We start from the raw sequence: 16,060 nt of genomic DNA, 5'->3' as shown, positions 1-16,060 counted from the left end.
TAAGAATGATAGGCAAACAGAGATATTCAAAGACATATCTGAATAGACAGCCAGGAATGACCAGATTTTTAAGAAAAACCAGCACTATGAAACAGTGCTACCAGATGCAGCAAACAATTCTAGAAGAACAAATTTAAGGTGATGAAAATTTAAAATACGTGTAATCAATATATACAAAGAGATTTATGAGTCTGTCATATACATAAAACAACAATTGTCTGCAACAGATAGAACCAGTCAGATTTGTAGGAAACACAAAGTTTTATCAATGAAAAACTCCATAGATAAGTTAATTAGTGTTGGGTGACAATTCTCCATTTGTCTATTGCATTTTATGGGTTTTACAAAGTAAGGTACTAATTGCCCTTTGTTTTATACTATCTTTTCAAGGATGCTTATTTAGCAAATGTCTTGGAAAATAGAGTGTATCCCTCCAGAGTAAAGCATAAGCTCTCTATGCAGTATAATTAAAACGTTTCCTTCTGGAGCAAAGGGCAGGCATGCTGATTAAAGACTCCGGAACCCTAAGCTCACGGCTCCACTGTTGTCATAGCCCACTGTGTGTGTAGGTATCATTTGGCCTTCTTACATCTCTCTCTGAGAACTAAGACTCAGAAACCCAGCAAATACTTATATGCTGGCTACTGCTATTCTTTCTTTTTTGGTACAGGATTGAGCCCAGGGGCACTTAACCATCGGCCCACATCCCCAGCAATTTTTTAGGTTTATTTTGAGACAGGGTCTCACTAAGTTGCCTAGGTCCTCTCTAAGTTGCAAAGGCTGCCTTTGAACTTGTGATCATCCTGCATCAGCCTCCCAAGCTATTGGAATACAGGCATGCATTACCACACCTGGCTAGCTACTGCTATTCTGTGAGTAATCAACTATCTTTGTCTCTGACCTAGGAATCTCATGTTGTCTTCCACTATCTATAAAATTGTAGCAGGCTAACTTGAAAGTAGGGTAAAATCTCAGACCTGTCATAGTTCTTTAAAATTATCATAATGGAAATACTCAAAGACTAAAATAGTGAAATGAAATATCAAGTCAAAGTATTCTCCCAGAATTTGGCCCAAAAGACAAATATAGAATATTGGGGAGAATTAAGAAATGTGAAAGATTCAGAGGCTACTCAAATATGAAATAAGAATTCTGAAAGAATAGAATTCAGAGAAGTAGAGAGTCAAGAAAAAGAGAAGAACTTTTCCCCAAATCTAAAGTAAGACAGAAATATTTAAATTAAAAAGATCATACTGTCTCAGTGAACCACCTTTAAGATTATTTACTAATCACAAAGGGGAACAGGTGTTATTATAATAGTGAAAGTTGGCAGAAACCAACTTAGCAAAATTAGCAGCATTAATAGTGGGCCAAATGAGTCATGTGTTTTTGATGTGATGCACCAAGAAGGATTCAATATCACTTCTATGATATTCTTGCCAAAAATGTTTACTCTGAATCTAGACATGTTGAAACAATCAGAAAAATCCAAATGGAAAGATATTATATCAAACAACTGGCCTGGACTCTTCATTCAAAAGCATCCATGACATGAAATTTTAAAAGGTGCAGGGGTGGGGTGGGGCTGGAGATATAGCTCAGTTGGTAGAGTGCTTGCCTCACATGCACAAGGCCCTAGGTTCAACAACAGGCAAGAATGTTATTCTAGAGAAAAGGAAAATAAAGAAACATGCTAACAAAATACTTTGTAGAGTCCTTAATTGGGACCCTCAATTAAAAGGAATTATTGGAATATTTGGGAAACTTAAATATTAGCATATTAATATATAATAGTGTTGTATTGAATCATATTTAATCAAAATTTGGGGGCTGGGGATGTGGCTCAAGCGGTAGCTCGCTCACCTGGCATGCGTGTGGCCCGGGTTCGATCCTCAGCACCACATACAAAGATGTTGTGTCCGCCAAGAACTAAAAAATATTTTTAAAAATTCTCTCCTCTCTCTCTCTCTCTCTCTCTCTCTCTCTCTCTCTCTTTAAAAAAAAATTGAAATTGTTTTGTCTAATAGTGGTTTTGAGGTTATGTAATAAAGCACTCTTGTTTTTCATGAGATATATACTAAAGTATTTTAGGATAAAGTGTCATTAATGCCTGCAGCTTACTCTCAAATGATTCATTACAAACTACTTTTATATATAAAATCTATAATATTTTTTAAAATAAAAGATTAGAAAAAATAAATTTCAAATGCCAAGAGAAACTAATACAAAGAGGACTCATACCCAGAAATATTTAGGAACCTATAAAGAACTCAAAAGTTTGAAGATTACATCCTGAAAATTTTTCAGGAAGCCATAAATAGGCTACATACGGAGCATCCCTAGGTATAAATAGAAGACCGAGAACAATGTCATCCAAGTTCTTAGAGAAACTTAGTTTGAACATAGATTTCTACATCCAGCCCATCAAAATTTGAGCACAAAAAAGAAGAGGAATGGGAAGATGTAATTTCAGTCATGTAAAAACTAAGAAATTTTGCATTCCAAAGATCTGCTCTGAAATACTTAGGCAAGGAAATGTTCCACAAGTGCTTGAAGGTTGCCCTACTCTTCAGAGATTTGAAAAGCAGAGAGCTGTACTGGGGGAGCCCCACTTTTGGCTCTCTTCCAGATCTCAACCACTCCTGCTCAGGCTCACATCCTATGGCTAACTCTGCCCAGAGGTGGGTGGCAAATGGACTGACTGCATTGGCCACACTCTAACAGGAGACAAAATGTAAATGCTTTTAAGAGGTCATTGCCCTCCATCTGTGAAATGGTAATGTGCTAAATTATGTGTTTAATTAATTTCCAGCTAAAAGCATACCATAAAATTGAGAAAACAATTCCTCAGGCAAGTTCCATCCCTCGGGATCAGTGTGCATAAAGTACACACTAAAGGATCAAAATTTCTCATCGGTAAACTTGTGTCTGTCCTTTGGATGAATGTTCAGAGGTCTATTTCTGCTGTGGTCTGATGAAAGGTGCAGTTACCACTTATTGGTTTGTCTTTTTCTCCTTGTGTTTGTTACCATATGGATTAGAAATTTTTGCTAGTTCTTTTGGATCAGGAATCCAAAGAAAAAACTTGCTGTTAGATTTTTACCATGAACAGCCATCCTCTTCACGAGTTAGAGTTTTTTAAAGGAAAAAAAATCACAGCAGGATTAGGGAGACTGAGCTAACAAATAATGAATGTAGCTTCAGTCTTGAGAATATTCAGTGATATGGACTGAAACAATATTTAACTAAGCTAGAGCTGTGCCTACATAATAAAAATAGAACAAAGCAAAAGAGTAAAAGACACAAAATAGGTACCTTTTAATCCAGACTACATAAAATTGTACAACAGCTTTACAGTGATTTGTATGATTTTTTAATTTTAAGCTCCCTGAACTCTATTTCTTTCTTTTACCTCTTATATTTCTTTTTTAAAAAATATGTTTAGTTGTAGATGGACACAATACCTTTATTTTTTATTTATTTATATATGGTGCTGAGGATCAAACCTAGGGCCTCGCACATGCTAGGTAAGCACTCTAACGCTGAGCCACAACCCCAACCCACCTCTTATTATTTCTAGCATTAATTTCAATGCTTGATACTGAGCTGACACTTGAGAAATATTGTGAATTAATAAATAAGTGAATAAATGAATGACAAAGTCGAGTTTAAACCCCAGTTCTGTGGCATTATTGGCCATTTCCATGGTACCCAGTTATCCTACTGTGAATACTCAAGGCAGAATAAAAGACATTAACAGAGAATGCCTGTAACACAGACTACCATTTAATTTCATATAAATTTATGACTGAATCAATTTGGCTATTTGTTTCCAGAAAGTTCCTACGTTATCTACTTAAGATCAGTCATGCTAAATACAAGTCTTAGTGGATCATCAGTATGTTGCTGTGGACAGCTCCCAATACAAGGTCCTCCATGGGACACTTCAGTTAATGGCATTTTACTGCCTCAGCAGTAAAGCTGGATGATATGGCTGGACTGTTTCCTCATAGAAGAATGCACTAAAGGAGGTCGGAGAGCCAAGGAATTGAAAGGCAGATCCAAGATCTCTGTTGCAGACAGAGAGAATCAGTGTCTAAAATCAGAGAGACCAGCAGGAGCTCCCATTCTTCCTGCTGGGTGTCACCTGTTCCTGGCCCTTTCACCTCCTGCTGCATCTGAGACCAAAACCCAGCATGGTTTCACAGGCAAATTTCTCCCACCCAAGCTAACTTGATCTAACTCAAAATAGGCTACAAGGCACTAATAGTCCAGAACCTTGTTTTTTGTTTTTTTAATTTTTTTTGCTATTCTAGGGATAAAACCCAGGGACTGGCACATGGTAGGCAAGTGCTGTCCCACTGAGATACATCTCCTAATCCGTTTTCTTTTATATTGAGACAGTCTCACTGTATTGCCCAGGCTGGCCTTGCATTTGTGATCCTCTTCCCTCAGCAACCTAAGTAGCTAGGATCACAGGCAAGTGCCACTGCATGCAGCAGGGACCTTAATTTTATCTTCATCTTTAGGTTACACTGACCTTAAGAATCTTTCCCAGATGTTGAGAAAACATCTCTTCCCCCACCCTCACACACACACAATTATTCTGTTACTCAGAAAGCTATTAGATTTAATGTAGCATTTGGCTCAAAGCATAGCCAACTTTTGCAATGCCATCCTGGATATAGAACTTGCACTTATGATTTCTTACCCTTTCTCTTTGCCAACAACTTCTCTGCCTTAGGAAAGGAACCTGGTGGGGGAATGAAGAGTTTGGATTGCAAAATTGAGGAAAGTGCTGAAATACCTGCCCTAGAGGACTCCTCCTCATCCCCCATAGATAGTCAGCAACATTCCTGGCAGGTTTCCACAGACATTGAGAACACTGAAAGGTAAGTGGGAAGTTACCCTGAATAGACTTCCAATCCTCCCCCAGCTAATGTTCTTAGGGGCCACAGAGAGTTGAGAGTTTTCTATTTCAGGTTCAGAAGAAACAGCTTTCTTTGGTCTGCCAGAGAAGTATAGTGCTGGCAGGGACCTTGGAGACTGTTCTCATGGGCAGATGAAAAAACTGAGATGATAGAGGGTAAGTAGTCCAAATCCTACAGGCAAACAGTAGCAGGACAGTAGGTGCCAGCTCCTAAGACTCTGCTTATCCCTCTCAAGTATGCTCTATCTCTGTAGAAGGAAGAAAAGTAGATCTATATACTGTCATAGTTCATCCACCAGACTGGTTCCCAAATTTCTATTTGTTTAAGACGAAAAAAATCCAAAGTCACGCAAAGACACTTCTAGTGGATTTTAAATTTCAGGTACATGGAGTGGCCTATTTAGCTGAGCATTCTGTCCTGTTCACAAAGGGCATTTCATGGAGCCTCCTCTTACTTTCCCAGAACGTAGCTGATGGCCCCTTAGTGGCCAAAATGAGTTAATGCACTGTCATAAGTAGGAGCTTACTTCTAGAGGGTGTTTTTTTTTTCCTTGGGAAGAAATTCTACAATGACTCTATTTCATTTGAGAAAAAGAAGCAATAATAATATCATAACAATAAGTGTCATGTCCTATCTAAAGGCTAAAAGTGCTGTTCTGTGAGGCAGAAAGATGAGACTCTTGTTTATTGGTTTTCACACTAATATCTGTACCCTTTGCTACTAATGTCCCCAGAGTTGGCACAGAGCAGTTGAATGAGTATTGGGCAATTCCACTAAGTGTTCTCTGTGTGTAGGGTTGACTCATTGACAACATAATAAACATTTTATTTTTTTACATTTAGAAATGTAACTTCCAATGACATTTATAGCCATTGTAGTTCTACTTATAATTCTAAAGCTAATTACTGAATTTCTGTGTTTATAGAAAATTGGACTATGTAGTGATTATGTGCTATTAATAAAACTTGGATTTTGTAATAAGCTTGGAAATCCAACAATTCAAACAATAAAACTGTTTGGCTCAGTTTGATAAAACTGTAGACAAATCATGAGGTAGTGATTTATCTTAAGTAACAAAATAGAAGATTGTTTGTTCTGTTCCCAGATATATATATATATCTCCAGAATGCCATGGTCAGGGCAGAAACCATCAGTAAAGCCATTTTCCTTTTCAAAACACCTTGCACAGCAGCTATAGCCACATATTATAAGTTTTAAGAAAGCAAGCTGTGGATGGTAGTAAGAACAGGGTAATAAGCCCACAGTGCTGGCTGTATTTCTGGTCAGCCTGGAAGTCCAGATTCTGGTTAAAGGAGTGGAAAAGAGTGAGGGAAGTAGGCACAGGATTCCTGGTCTGGATGTGGCTTCCTCAGCTCTCCTGGATTCTCTGACTTGGGCCCAAACTAGTCTGCATATAACTCTCCAGGAAGGCTTTTTAAAAACATTGAGGCCTGGGCCCCACCAGAAGCCAAGGGAATCAGGGTCTCTCTGGTGATACTCCTGTGCAGCAGTCAGTCTTATATGGAAGCAGAAAATACCCCTTGAATTTATGAAGAGAGGGACCTGGTTTTTTTTAATCTCATCTGCTGTCTGCTTGCAGTACTCAATGTCACAGTGTGACATTGAAACATTTCTACAGACCTGTGTGCTGCTTTCCCTTCCTTTTCTAATCAGCAATTCCTGAGATTTGAGCTCCTATTCACATCTTAGTCAATTCTTTTGAGGAAGAGGTCCCTTGGGGTCTCTAGTGCCCACGCCACCCCCCCCAAGGCAGTGGCTCTCAAACTGTGCTTAGCAGAATAGTGGTGTTTTGTGAAAGGGACTGAGAGTTTTCATACCTGAAGTTAAATGGTGGCTCTCCTAAATGCACAAGAAAAATTAATTAGTAGATAGAATTTCTTCCACTTTAGAATTGTCTCTGCTCCCAAACTTAAATCTATGGTCCCTATTAATGCTAGCCTATTCTAAAGTTGATTAAAAGATGTATCTGGTTTTTGCATCAAATTATTGCTCTTTTAGATGAAATCTAAAACTAGGTCCCAAGATTTTAAGAGCACTGTCTCCCTTTGCACAACCACCTTGATGTATGTGGGTACCACTGTCCCAAACATTTGAAAAGTCCAGTTTTCCCACTGCACTAGGCTACAAGCCCCTGAAGTCGTTGGTTGCTCTACAGTTCTGGGGTATTATGATGACATTCCGCTGAGATGAGGGAGGATGTTGGAAGTATGCAGTGGTATTGCAATAGACCATACTGGGGAGCCAGGAAGTTTTAAAAAAGAGGCTAGTGGCTACAGGAAGACCAACCTGCCCCCAGTTGGTTTCTCTGTCTCTCTTTATTAAGAGCTCTTCTCCAGAGGTTGTAGAATTTGTCATACTCTCCCATCATTCAATTTAGTAAGCATTGATTCTCACAAATGCTTAATACTTTATTATGCTGAATTCCAATCACAGCAAGGAGATACTTGAACCTCAGCAGAGAACAGTGAGGAACCTACACAGTCACCACTGCCTCTGACCAGAACCCCAGATATCACATCTCCTTACCTCCACCCCTGCTCCCCAATTGTTGCATTTTGCATGTCCTTGGCCTCTCACTGTAAATCTGAAGCATTGTCCTCATTACCAAAGGCTCCTCTATGATCTCAGCCAGGTGCATTTGGAGGCAAGGATGAAGTTTCCTGTAGGACACTATCCTGTGGAAATGTTCCTCAGAGTAGTTCTCTATCCCACGGGAGCTGACCCCATCTCAGATTTTTTTCTTATAAAAGCAAAATAGATCCAATATTTGCCTACTGAAAAAAAAACGAGCTAGTACAACTAGGCCCAGATTCTTGCCTTTCAGTTGTCTCATAGAACAGACTGAGACTTCATTTTAGAAATTTACAGCTGATTACCCTTTCTTTTTATCAATTTTACAGAGACATGCGAGAAATGAAAAACCTTTTAAGCAAACTCAGGGAAACTATGCCTTTACCATTGAAAAATCAAGGTGAGTCTTGTCATTTCTCTGTGTGGCAAAGGATGTTTTAAACAAGATACATAACTTGGAACTTATTTCTTGAGAAATTAAAGTGGGTGTTTTCCAGAAACAATAGAAAGCATTAAGCATACATTTGTCTTCCTTGGAGGAAATGTAATCACAAAATTGCTTTGAACTGGATAGAGATATACTCTGACCTAGAAGCAGATTTCTCCCCGACTGATTGCATGCGGTGGCGAGCACTATACCAGATGGGGTCACTCAAAAGGTCTGAGAATGTGGCCCTTGTCTCCAAGAGGTTTGCAGCCTAGGGGAGAGACTTAGGAATACTTCCAAAGAAGATCCCTAATATCTACAAGTCTAATTATTTAAAAAGTAATAGTAATACTTAACATAAATTGGGAACTTACCATGTCACCATCCTGTATACATACAGTAACTGTACTAAATTATTTAATTATTTTTGTGAGTATAATGCAGGGGATTGAACCCAGGGGCCTCATATGTGCCAAGCAAATGCTCTAACACTGAGCCACCTCAGCTGCTTATTTAATTCTAACAACTTTTAGGGAAATATTATTATTTTTCTGAGGTTACAGGAAACTCAGACATAGTGAGGTTAATTAAAGTCACACAGACTGTAAGTAGAAAAATTGGGATGTAGACACGCAGGTAGTCCATCTCCAGAACTATCTTGAAGTAGACATCCAACAGAAAAGGAGGGGATATTCACCAGAAAGAGAGAAGAGCCTCTCCATGTTTTTGTTAACTATTTTATCTCCAGTATCTAGAGATAGGGACATAGTAGAATAATACCTGGCACAAATGATAAATGTTTGTTAAAGTTGTACCCAACTTTGCAGGCCTTGGGACTAAGGATGGGGGGGGGGGGTGAGGGAGACGACAAGCACTCTCAGAAAGCATATGCAGCTGGAGCAGCTTCAGAGAGTGGCACGGAGAACGTGGGGAAAGGCTTTTTGGAGGCAAGTTAGAAACTCCTCTTGTTTCCACTGAGCAAAGCCTAGGCGGGAGAGAGGACACGGTGCTGCCTGCCTTAGAGCGAGGAGGAGGGGAGGAGGAGGATTTGGCAGGAGAGCTGAGGCGCCTCTTGGCTCAGGAAGCAGCTCAGCAGAAGGTAGAGAGGTGGAAGTGAGAACACCAGACGAAGAGGCTGAAAGGCTTAGGAGTAGTGTGGCCTCAGCTGCATGGGGCGAGAGGCAGGGGACTAGCACATCAGGTCACTTCAAGCACCCCGAAAGGGCCTGGCCACCAAGGCCAGCTGTCTTGAGCCAAGGGTGTAGTGCTTTTTGAAAAAAAAAAAAAAAAGACAACACGTTGTAGTGATGCTCTGATCACAACATGGAAGATTGTTGGTAGAAATAAGCAAAGTTTAGGACAAAGAACCTTGGATTAAAGCTAGCCGCAGTCCAAATGCTGTCACTACCACGTATCAGCTTTTCACCCTGGATAAGTGTTTAACTTCTGGAAATGTTAATTTCCTCATCCCTGAAAGGGGACAATAGTATCACCTACTTCAGAGGGTTGTCATGAGGATAAAATGAAACAGTGCGTCATATGCCTATTACAAACCTTACTTACAAGGAGCAAATGTTTGACAGATGCTTTATTGTAAGTATTATTGTTATTACTGGTATTGTTGATATTATTTACTAGCTGACCCACCCAGCTTTGCTCAGGAGAACCCCAAACCACTACTGAATCAAACAGTCCCTATTACCACTCACCATGACCACGTGTTATATCCATGTGAGGCTGGTCTTGAGGCTACAGTTCATAGCATTGGCTTCTGGAGTTGGAAATCATGTCTAAAGTGTCCTTTGTGTCTACTTGGCAAATCTCCCCCATCAATAGCACCAGGCCCCTTGCTGAACCTCACATTCAGTTGCTTAGAAGGAAGACTACCCAGGGTCCCCCAGTCTAAATTTCATGGATGCCATAAAGTCTACAGTTTAAATTATGCACCTTAAACATTCCCTCCATATCCGGTGGTAATTCATTCAGCAGTTTTTTAATTGTACATTAGTGGAAAGACAAATTTTATTCACTTAGTCTATTTTTAGAGAAAGTATAATATAAATATTTTACATAAATTTGTATTATTTTCATAAACAAAAATAAAATTTTAAATACATCTTTAAAATGTTAGAATACTAATAAAATACTATGAGTTAAAGGAATAAATAATACAGGGGCTTGAGTCCTGGATCCATATGGAGAATGAAAAGGAAAGAGCTAGGAGGTGTAAGAACTTATTCAGAAGAAAGTGGTACAGTAAGATCTTCATTAAAAAAATAACTTGGGGTGAAGGATTGGTAGAAATTCAGGTGTCTTCATTTTGGAGGAGAAATGAGAATCCTCAGCATGTGAAGATCTGTGTTCTCTAAATGTTCAACATGTCCCCACAGCATGTTACCACTGTGAGCTGGCTGATGGGGAAGGGCTTGAGAGATGCCTGCAGGGTCCAGGGAGTGTCTGAGGACAGGAGAACAGGTCTCTTGTGGTCCCTCTGGGAATGTTTTTTGACAAATGCCTATGGCATCATTTTAATGAGCAAATCATATGAGATTCTTCTCTCTGACTGATCCAAGGTGGACTGCCAAGTCTTCTCCATTCAGGTGATTTGTTTATTATACAGGTCTAGTCTAACATGTGCAGGAAACAGTGGGGGGAAAGTATGGAAAAAATTTTCCAATTCTTTTCTGTAGAACATTATTTTCAAAACATGATTCTAACTGGTTGAAAACCTTTATAGAAAGCCATCTGTTTTCTTTCTGGCTTCTTATTTCCTTTCTCTTTTTATTCCATTTACATGTCTATTTGAAACAGAGAAAAAGGGGAAAGATACCATTCCTGATCCTCGTTTTTCCAACCCAGAACCCTGCCAGCCAGATCCCCCTCTTCTCCAGGCTCCCTCTCAGCCCTTGTCTCAGAAACTGTTCTGTTTTCTTTTTTAGTATTTAAAGATTTAATCATATCTTTCCCTTTCTACACAATCAAAACTTGACTCAACAAAAGTTGACTTCAAATTGATTTTCAGTAGAAAAGAAAGGAGGGTGGCCGAGGGCAGGGATTTTAATGGTTAGTGATGATGGCTTTATTTTAGAGAAAGTCTTTTCTTTCCCATCCTTCCACTTTAAGACTGGAGACAAAGAGGTGCACAAAAAAAGAGCCAGCCACCCTTGTTCTGCTGCAGCTCCCCAGCAGGCTCCAGGCGACACCCAGGTCTCCTGGCTCTCAGCCCGCTGTTCTTTCCACTGCTTCAATGCCCCTCCTGTCCTACATTCTGGGTCACTGGCAGTAATGTAGGGAGCTTCATTAATTATGATGGTCTTGCTGTGTCAAATGGATTACAAATGGAACCACCTGTGGAGAGCCCGCAAGGTTACAGACAAAGGCTAAAAGGAGATTGGAAAGTGAAGGACAAGCATCTTCTAAATGCACACTGTTATGAAACAAAGCAAATCGCCAGAAATAAATTAAGCCTGAAAGACAGTTTCACCTTTTCTAAAATTCTGACTTAATGCTGTGGGTTGTATTGGTATATTCAGTCTTGCATAGAATTCCATTGTTGATACCACGCACGAGAATCAGCCTGGAGTAGGTAAATCAGGAATCGAATCTGCTCTAGAATGGGTGCTCACATGTGGACAGTCCTGCTCCAGATTAAACTGAGCCTATAAACTGTTCTCCCAGATTTATATCCTCCATCCATTCTGATTTGGACCACTGTATGTAAAACCAATCTGGCCATATCAGATAAAAGATATCTGGATATCTGGCTAAAGAGCACTGGGAAGTTATGCTCCCTCTGTCCTGGAGGTGACCTTTCAAGTCCTTTTCCCAGGGCCTCAACTGAAGACATTCTGTGTTACCAGGTAGTGTTGGAAAGCTATTCTGGGCAATTTTACCAGTAGCCCCATATCCTTTGTAATCTCTACAACCTTTTATCCAGCTTTCAATGTGACAAATGTAATCCCTCTCCTCCAATCTAATCCATGATCAATTCTAATGCATTACTCTATGCTGAGTCTCTACTCATAAATGTTAAATATCTACTGAAGGAAGAACAGATCTCACTCTAGTATCCATTGTCCTTATCACCATCCAACATGTGATGATCACCTATGATGTGTCAAATTCTGTGCCAGATCTGGGGATAAATCCCTGCACTGCACCACTCCACCCCGATGCTGCCACCCATGGCAGAATTGACTGAGAATCACCTGGGAAGCTTTTCCAGATGGCCCATGCCTCCCTCATAGAGATTGTGGCAAAGTGTTCAGAGAAGGCATGTGAACTCCAAAAAGGACTCTCCCTGCCACTGCCACCCGCCCCCATCTATGTTACCATTAAGATACAAAAATGAGCACTTAGAATACAATAATGCCAAAGTGATTACACACAGGTTACTACAAGATTATATTGGATTCTCACTTAGCCTGAATTTGAGTTGAAATGGGGAAGCATTTGAGCTTGCTTTTTGGAAAGTATCCAAGCTGAGACTTTTTAAGGTGAGTAGGAGTTACTCAAAGAAAAAGATGGGGTAAAGATTACCTAGACCCAAGGATCTAGATATGAGTAGATACAGCACAGAGCATTTCTTTTAAAAACTACAGCTCTTCAGTAGTTAGGAAAGTGGTTAGATGGAGGCTTAAGAAAGATGAGAGGACGGGAATGTAGGTCAGTGGTAGTGCTCTTGCATGTGTGAGGCCCTTGATTTGATTTCCAGAACAGAGAGAGAGAGAGAGATGAGAGAATTAGGTGGGCTACACCTTAAGGCACCTGTAAGCCACATTAAGAGTGTTGTATTTTTTATCCTGGAGCTGTTGGAAGAAAAGTGCAGGAGAAAGCGCAGTATTCCAAATGAGAAATGCTTAAGATCTGACTTAAAGCTAAAAGATTGGAAAGGGTAATTATGGCTAGTCAGAGGTGGTGCATGACAGAGAAGGCAGAATCAGGAATGAAACCCGGGGTCAAACTTGGAAAGTGATTGAAAAATGGTGTCGATCATTAAGCTAGAGAGAACAGAGGAGAAGCCTTAGAGATAGAGAATGATTAAGGTGTTGGACATGAGGAACCTCCAAGAGCAGTGCTCAGTGGTTGGTAGTGCTGAACATTTAATCCAGGAGGACCGAAACAGAGCTGACCATCTTCCACAATGGTTACTGAAGCCCCACAAATAGTTGAGACCACTCATGGGAAGTGTGCAGAGAAGAGCCCTGGAATGCCAAAAGTTAAGGTTGGACAGAAAAGGAGAGCAGTTTACAAAAAGGCCTGAGAAGAAATCCAGGAAAGCATTATGAAATAGAGTAACGAGGAAAGAATGGCTACTAGGGCAGGGTGATGAAGCCAGATAAGAACCAAAGGTGTTCACAGGATTCAGCAGCAAGGTGTGACTGTGGTAGTGGTGTGGCTGGCAAAAGCAAATTACGAGGAATCTGGGATATGGAAACCCAGGGATATGGTCAGGGAGTAGTGGTAGTCAAAATCTGGGGCAGAAAGGGTAAATGTATGAATATTTTCATGAAGAGTTGCTTACAGGGTGGTGAGAAGACATGATTGCATGCAGATAATGTGCCAAGACCTATAACAATTGTTTATAGAAGGAATGGGAGCATAACAGAATGCGAAAGCATGGAACAGTCAGAAAAGACTTTATGGGGGAGAAAAAAAGTGTTTAATCTTGAAATGGAGATTAGCTTATCATTCATCTAAGGAGGGAGGACTTTTCTGGGGGAAAAAAACAGCATGAATAAAGCAGGAAGGCAAGGGAAGTTGTGGGCATACTTAGGTTCTGTTTGACATCCTCCTTCGTAAACCCTTAATTTCAACCAGACTAGACTGTTCACTTGAATCCAGATTAGCAGCCTTTGATCACCTCCATATCTTTATCTATAGTGTTCTCTTTATTCCAAATGCCCACCCCTGCAACAAACATCCAAGTTTTCCTCAATTCTGTGGTCCAGAATGATCACTAGGACCTCCTAGAAGCTTGCATGAATGTTTTTCTTCTCCTCTAAATGAAAGCAATCCTTTGTCCTCTCCCCTTGGGAACTCTCATTGCACTATATTTGGAGATCTCTTATAGCATTGTAATGAAGCCTCATAATTACTGAAGGAACTATCCTTGCATCCAGGGACCATCTTTTTGTTTGGACTCATCATGATATTACTCTCAGTACCCAACATAGGGCCTTACACTTAGCAGGTTCATTTGTGGTTTTCAAAGTGTGGTCTCAGAACCAGCAGCATTAGCATGTCTGGGTAATTGTAAGAAACACTGATTCTCTGACTTCACCCACAACCTGTTAATCCACAACCTCTGCGGGTGTTACCAACAATCTGTGCTTCAGCAAGCCCTTGGATGATGCTTATGCAGCTAGTATTTGAGAACCACTGAGCTCCTGGAACACAAACATGAAACTATAGTTCCTTTATCAGTGTTTTTTCTTATTATATCCAAGAACACAGCTTTAAACCCATGCAACATATTCTCTGTATAAGGAAGTTGAGGAATTTATTAGCCAAGAAACTTGAGCAATAAAGAAATGGTATCCTTGTGTCCTGCAGGATTCTAGTCTCTGGTTTGAGTAACATCCAAGAACTAAATATCAAATGAATAGAGTTTGACCTTCCTGATGGCTAAATTCCATATTTTCCCTTGTCTTTCACTTTGCCCTTTGCTTTCATTTCTCCCCTTCCTTTCCCCACTTTTCATTTTCACATTTAAAGCTGTCCTTGGTTACATTCTCCTGATAGTGTGCACTTTGGAGAAAAGAAGCTACAAAAGTCTTAATTAGTAAACCATATCCAAACAAACAGTTGCAATAAAACCCAAAGATTTTCCAACGAGTTCAAGTGGATTAGCCCAGACAATTTAGAATGAGTAGGGAAATGTTCCATTTTGCTCATATTCTTTCAGCAACCCTTTGCTTCAGAGACAAGATTTCAATCAGTATAGAGACATCTTTTCTTGGAGTCTAATTCACTTCAAACCATTCTAGGCATACTTCCTGCTTGGTGAATTTCAGCATTTACTGAAATCTCAGTTTCCTGTGGTGTAGAAAGCTGCTCTGAATTTTTGCCAAGAAGTTCTGAGCTTTTGTGTCTCTTCGGCCCTAGGTGATAATCAGACAAGCTCTGGGCTGGGCAAAGGTGTCACAAAGATTCACCTTTGTGAATTTGTCACCAAATCAGCAGTGTCCTTAATAGGCAGCCTGTTCTTTGCTTAATGTATAAGCACCTTCCTCACAAGTCCTAACACTTCTATCCTATTGTGAGTGACATGTATTTATGACATATATACATAATATATATGTGTTATGTATACAGTGACATATATAAGTGCAGCATATATACCCCATGTGTGTGTGTGTGTGTGTGTGTGTGTGTGTATGTGCATGTATGTGTATGGGCACATAATGTGTACAAATGCATCTATGAAGAAGATTAGATGAGAAGAATTTCTTTTTTTTTTTTTAGATGGGTGGGATTTTATTTATTTTTTTTTAATTTTTATTGGTTGTTCACAACATTACAAAGCTCTTGACATATCATACTTCATACATTAGATTGAAGTGGGTTATGAACCCCCAATTTTACCCCAAATGCAGATTGCAGAATCACGTCAGTTACACATCCACAATTTTACATAATGCCCTATTAGTAATTGTTGTATTCTGCTACCTTACCTATCCCCTACTATCCCCCCTCCCCTCCCCTCCCTTCTTCTCTCTCTACCCCATCTACTGTAATTCATTTCTCTCCTTATTTATTTCCCCATTCCCCTCACAACCTCTTATATGTAATTTTGTATAGCAATGAGGGTCTCCCTTCATTTCCATGCAGTTTTCCTCATCTCTCCCTTTCCCTCCCATCTCATGTCACTGATTAATGTTACTCTTTTCTTCCCCCTCTTCCTCCCTGCTCTGTTCATATTTGCTCTCATTATATCAAAGAAGACATTTGGTATTTGTTTTTTAGGGATTGGCTAGTTCACTAAGCATAATCTGCTCTAGTGCCGTCCATTTCCCTGCAAATTCTATGATTTTGTCATTTTTTATTGCTGCATAGTACTCCATTGTGTATAGATGCCACATTTTTTTTATCCATTCATCTATTGAGG

The 16,060-nt window shown here is 39.8% G+C and overlaps 1 protein-coding gene across 2 annotated transcripts in view; it reads left to right on the top strand.

Annotated features, from left to right (window-relative positions):
- RGS7BP (regulator of G protein signaling 7 binding protein) overlaps positions 1-16,060 on the top strand; it is a 108,003-nt gene that overhangs the window by 78,979 nt on the left and 12,964 nt on the right. For both annotated transcript variants that reach the window (XM_081285347.1, XM_081285348.1), the window contains exons 4-5: positions 4,745-4,892; positions 7,853-7,923. In XM_081285347.1, coding sequence (XP_081141473.1) covers positions 4,745-4,892; positions 7,853-7,923 — 219 coding nt within the window. The remainder of the gene's footprint in view (positions 1-4,744; positions 4,893-7,852; positions 7,924-16,060) is intronic.

Source organism: Spermophilus citellus, assembly GCF_964194105.1.
Source record: "Spermophilus citellus genome assembly, chromosome: 1".
Classification (NCBI taxonomy): Eukaryota; Metazoa; Chordata; class Mammalia; order Rodentia; family Sciuridae; genus Spermophilus; species Spermophilus citellus.
The sequence above is the reverse complement of the archived record's forward strand: the minus strand, read 5'-3'. Positions and strand labels throughout refer to the sequence as shown.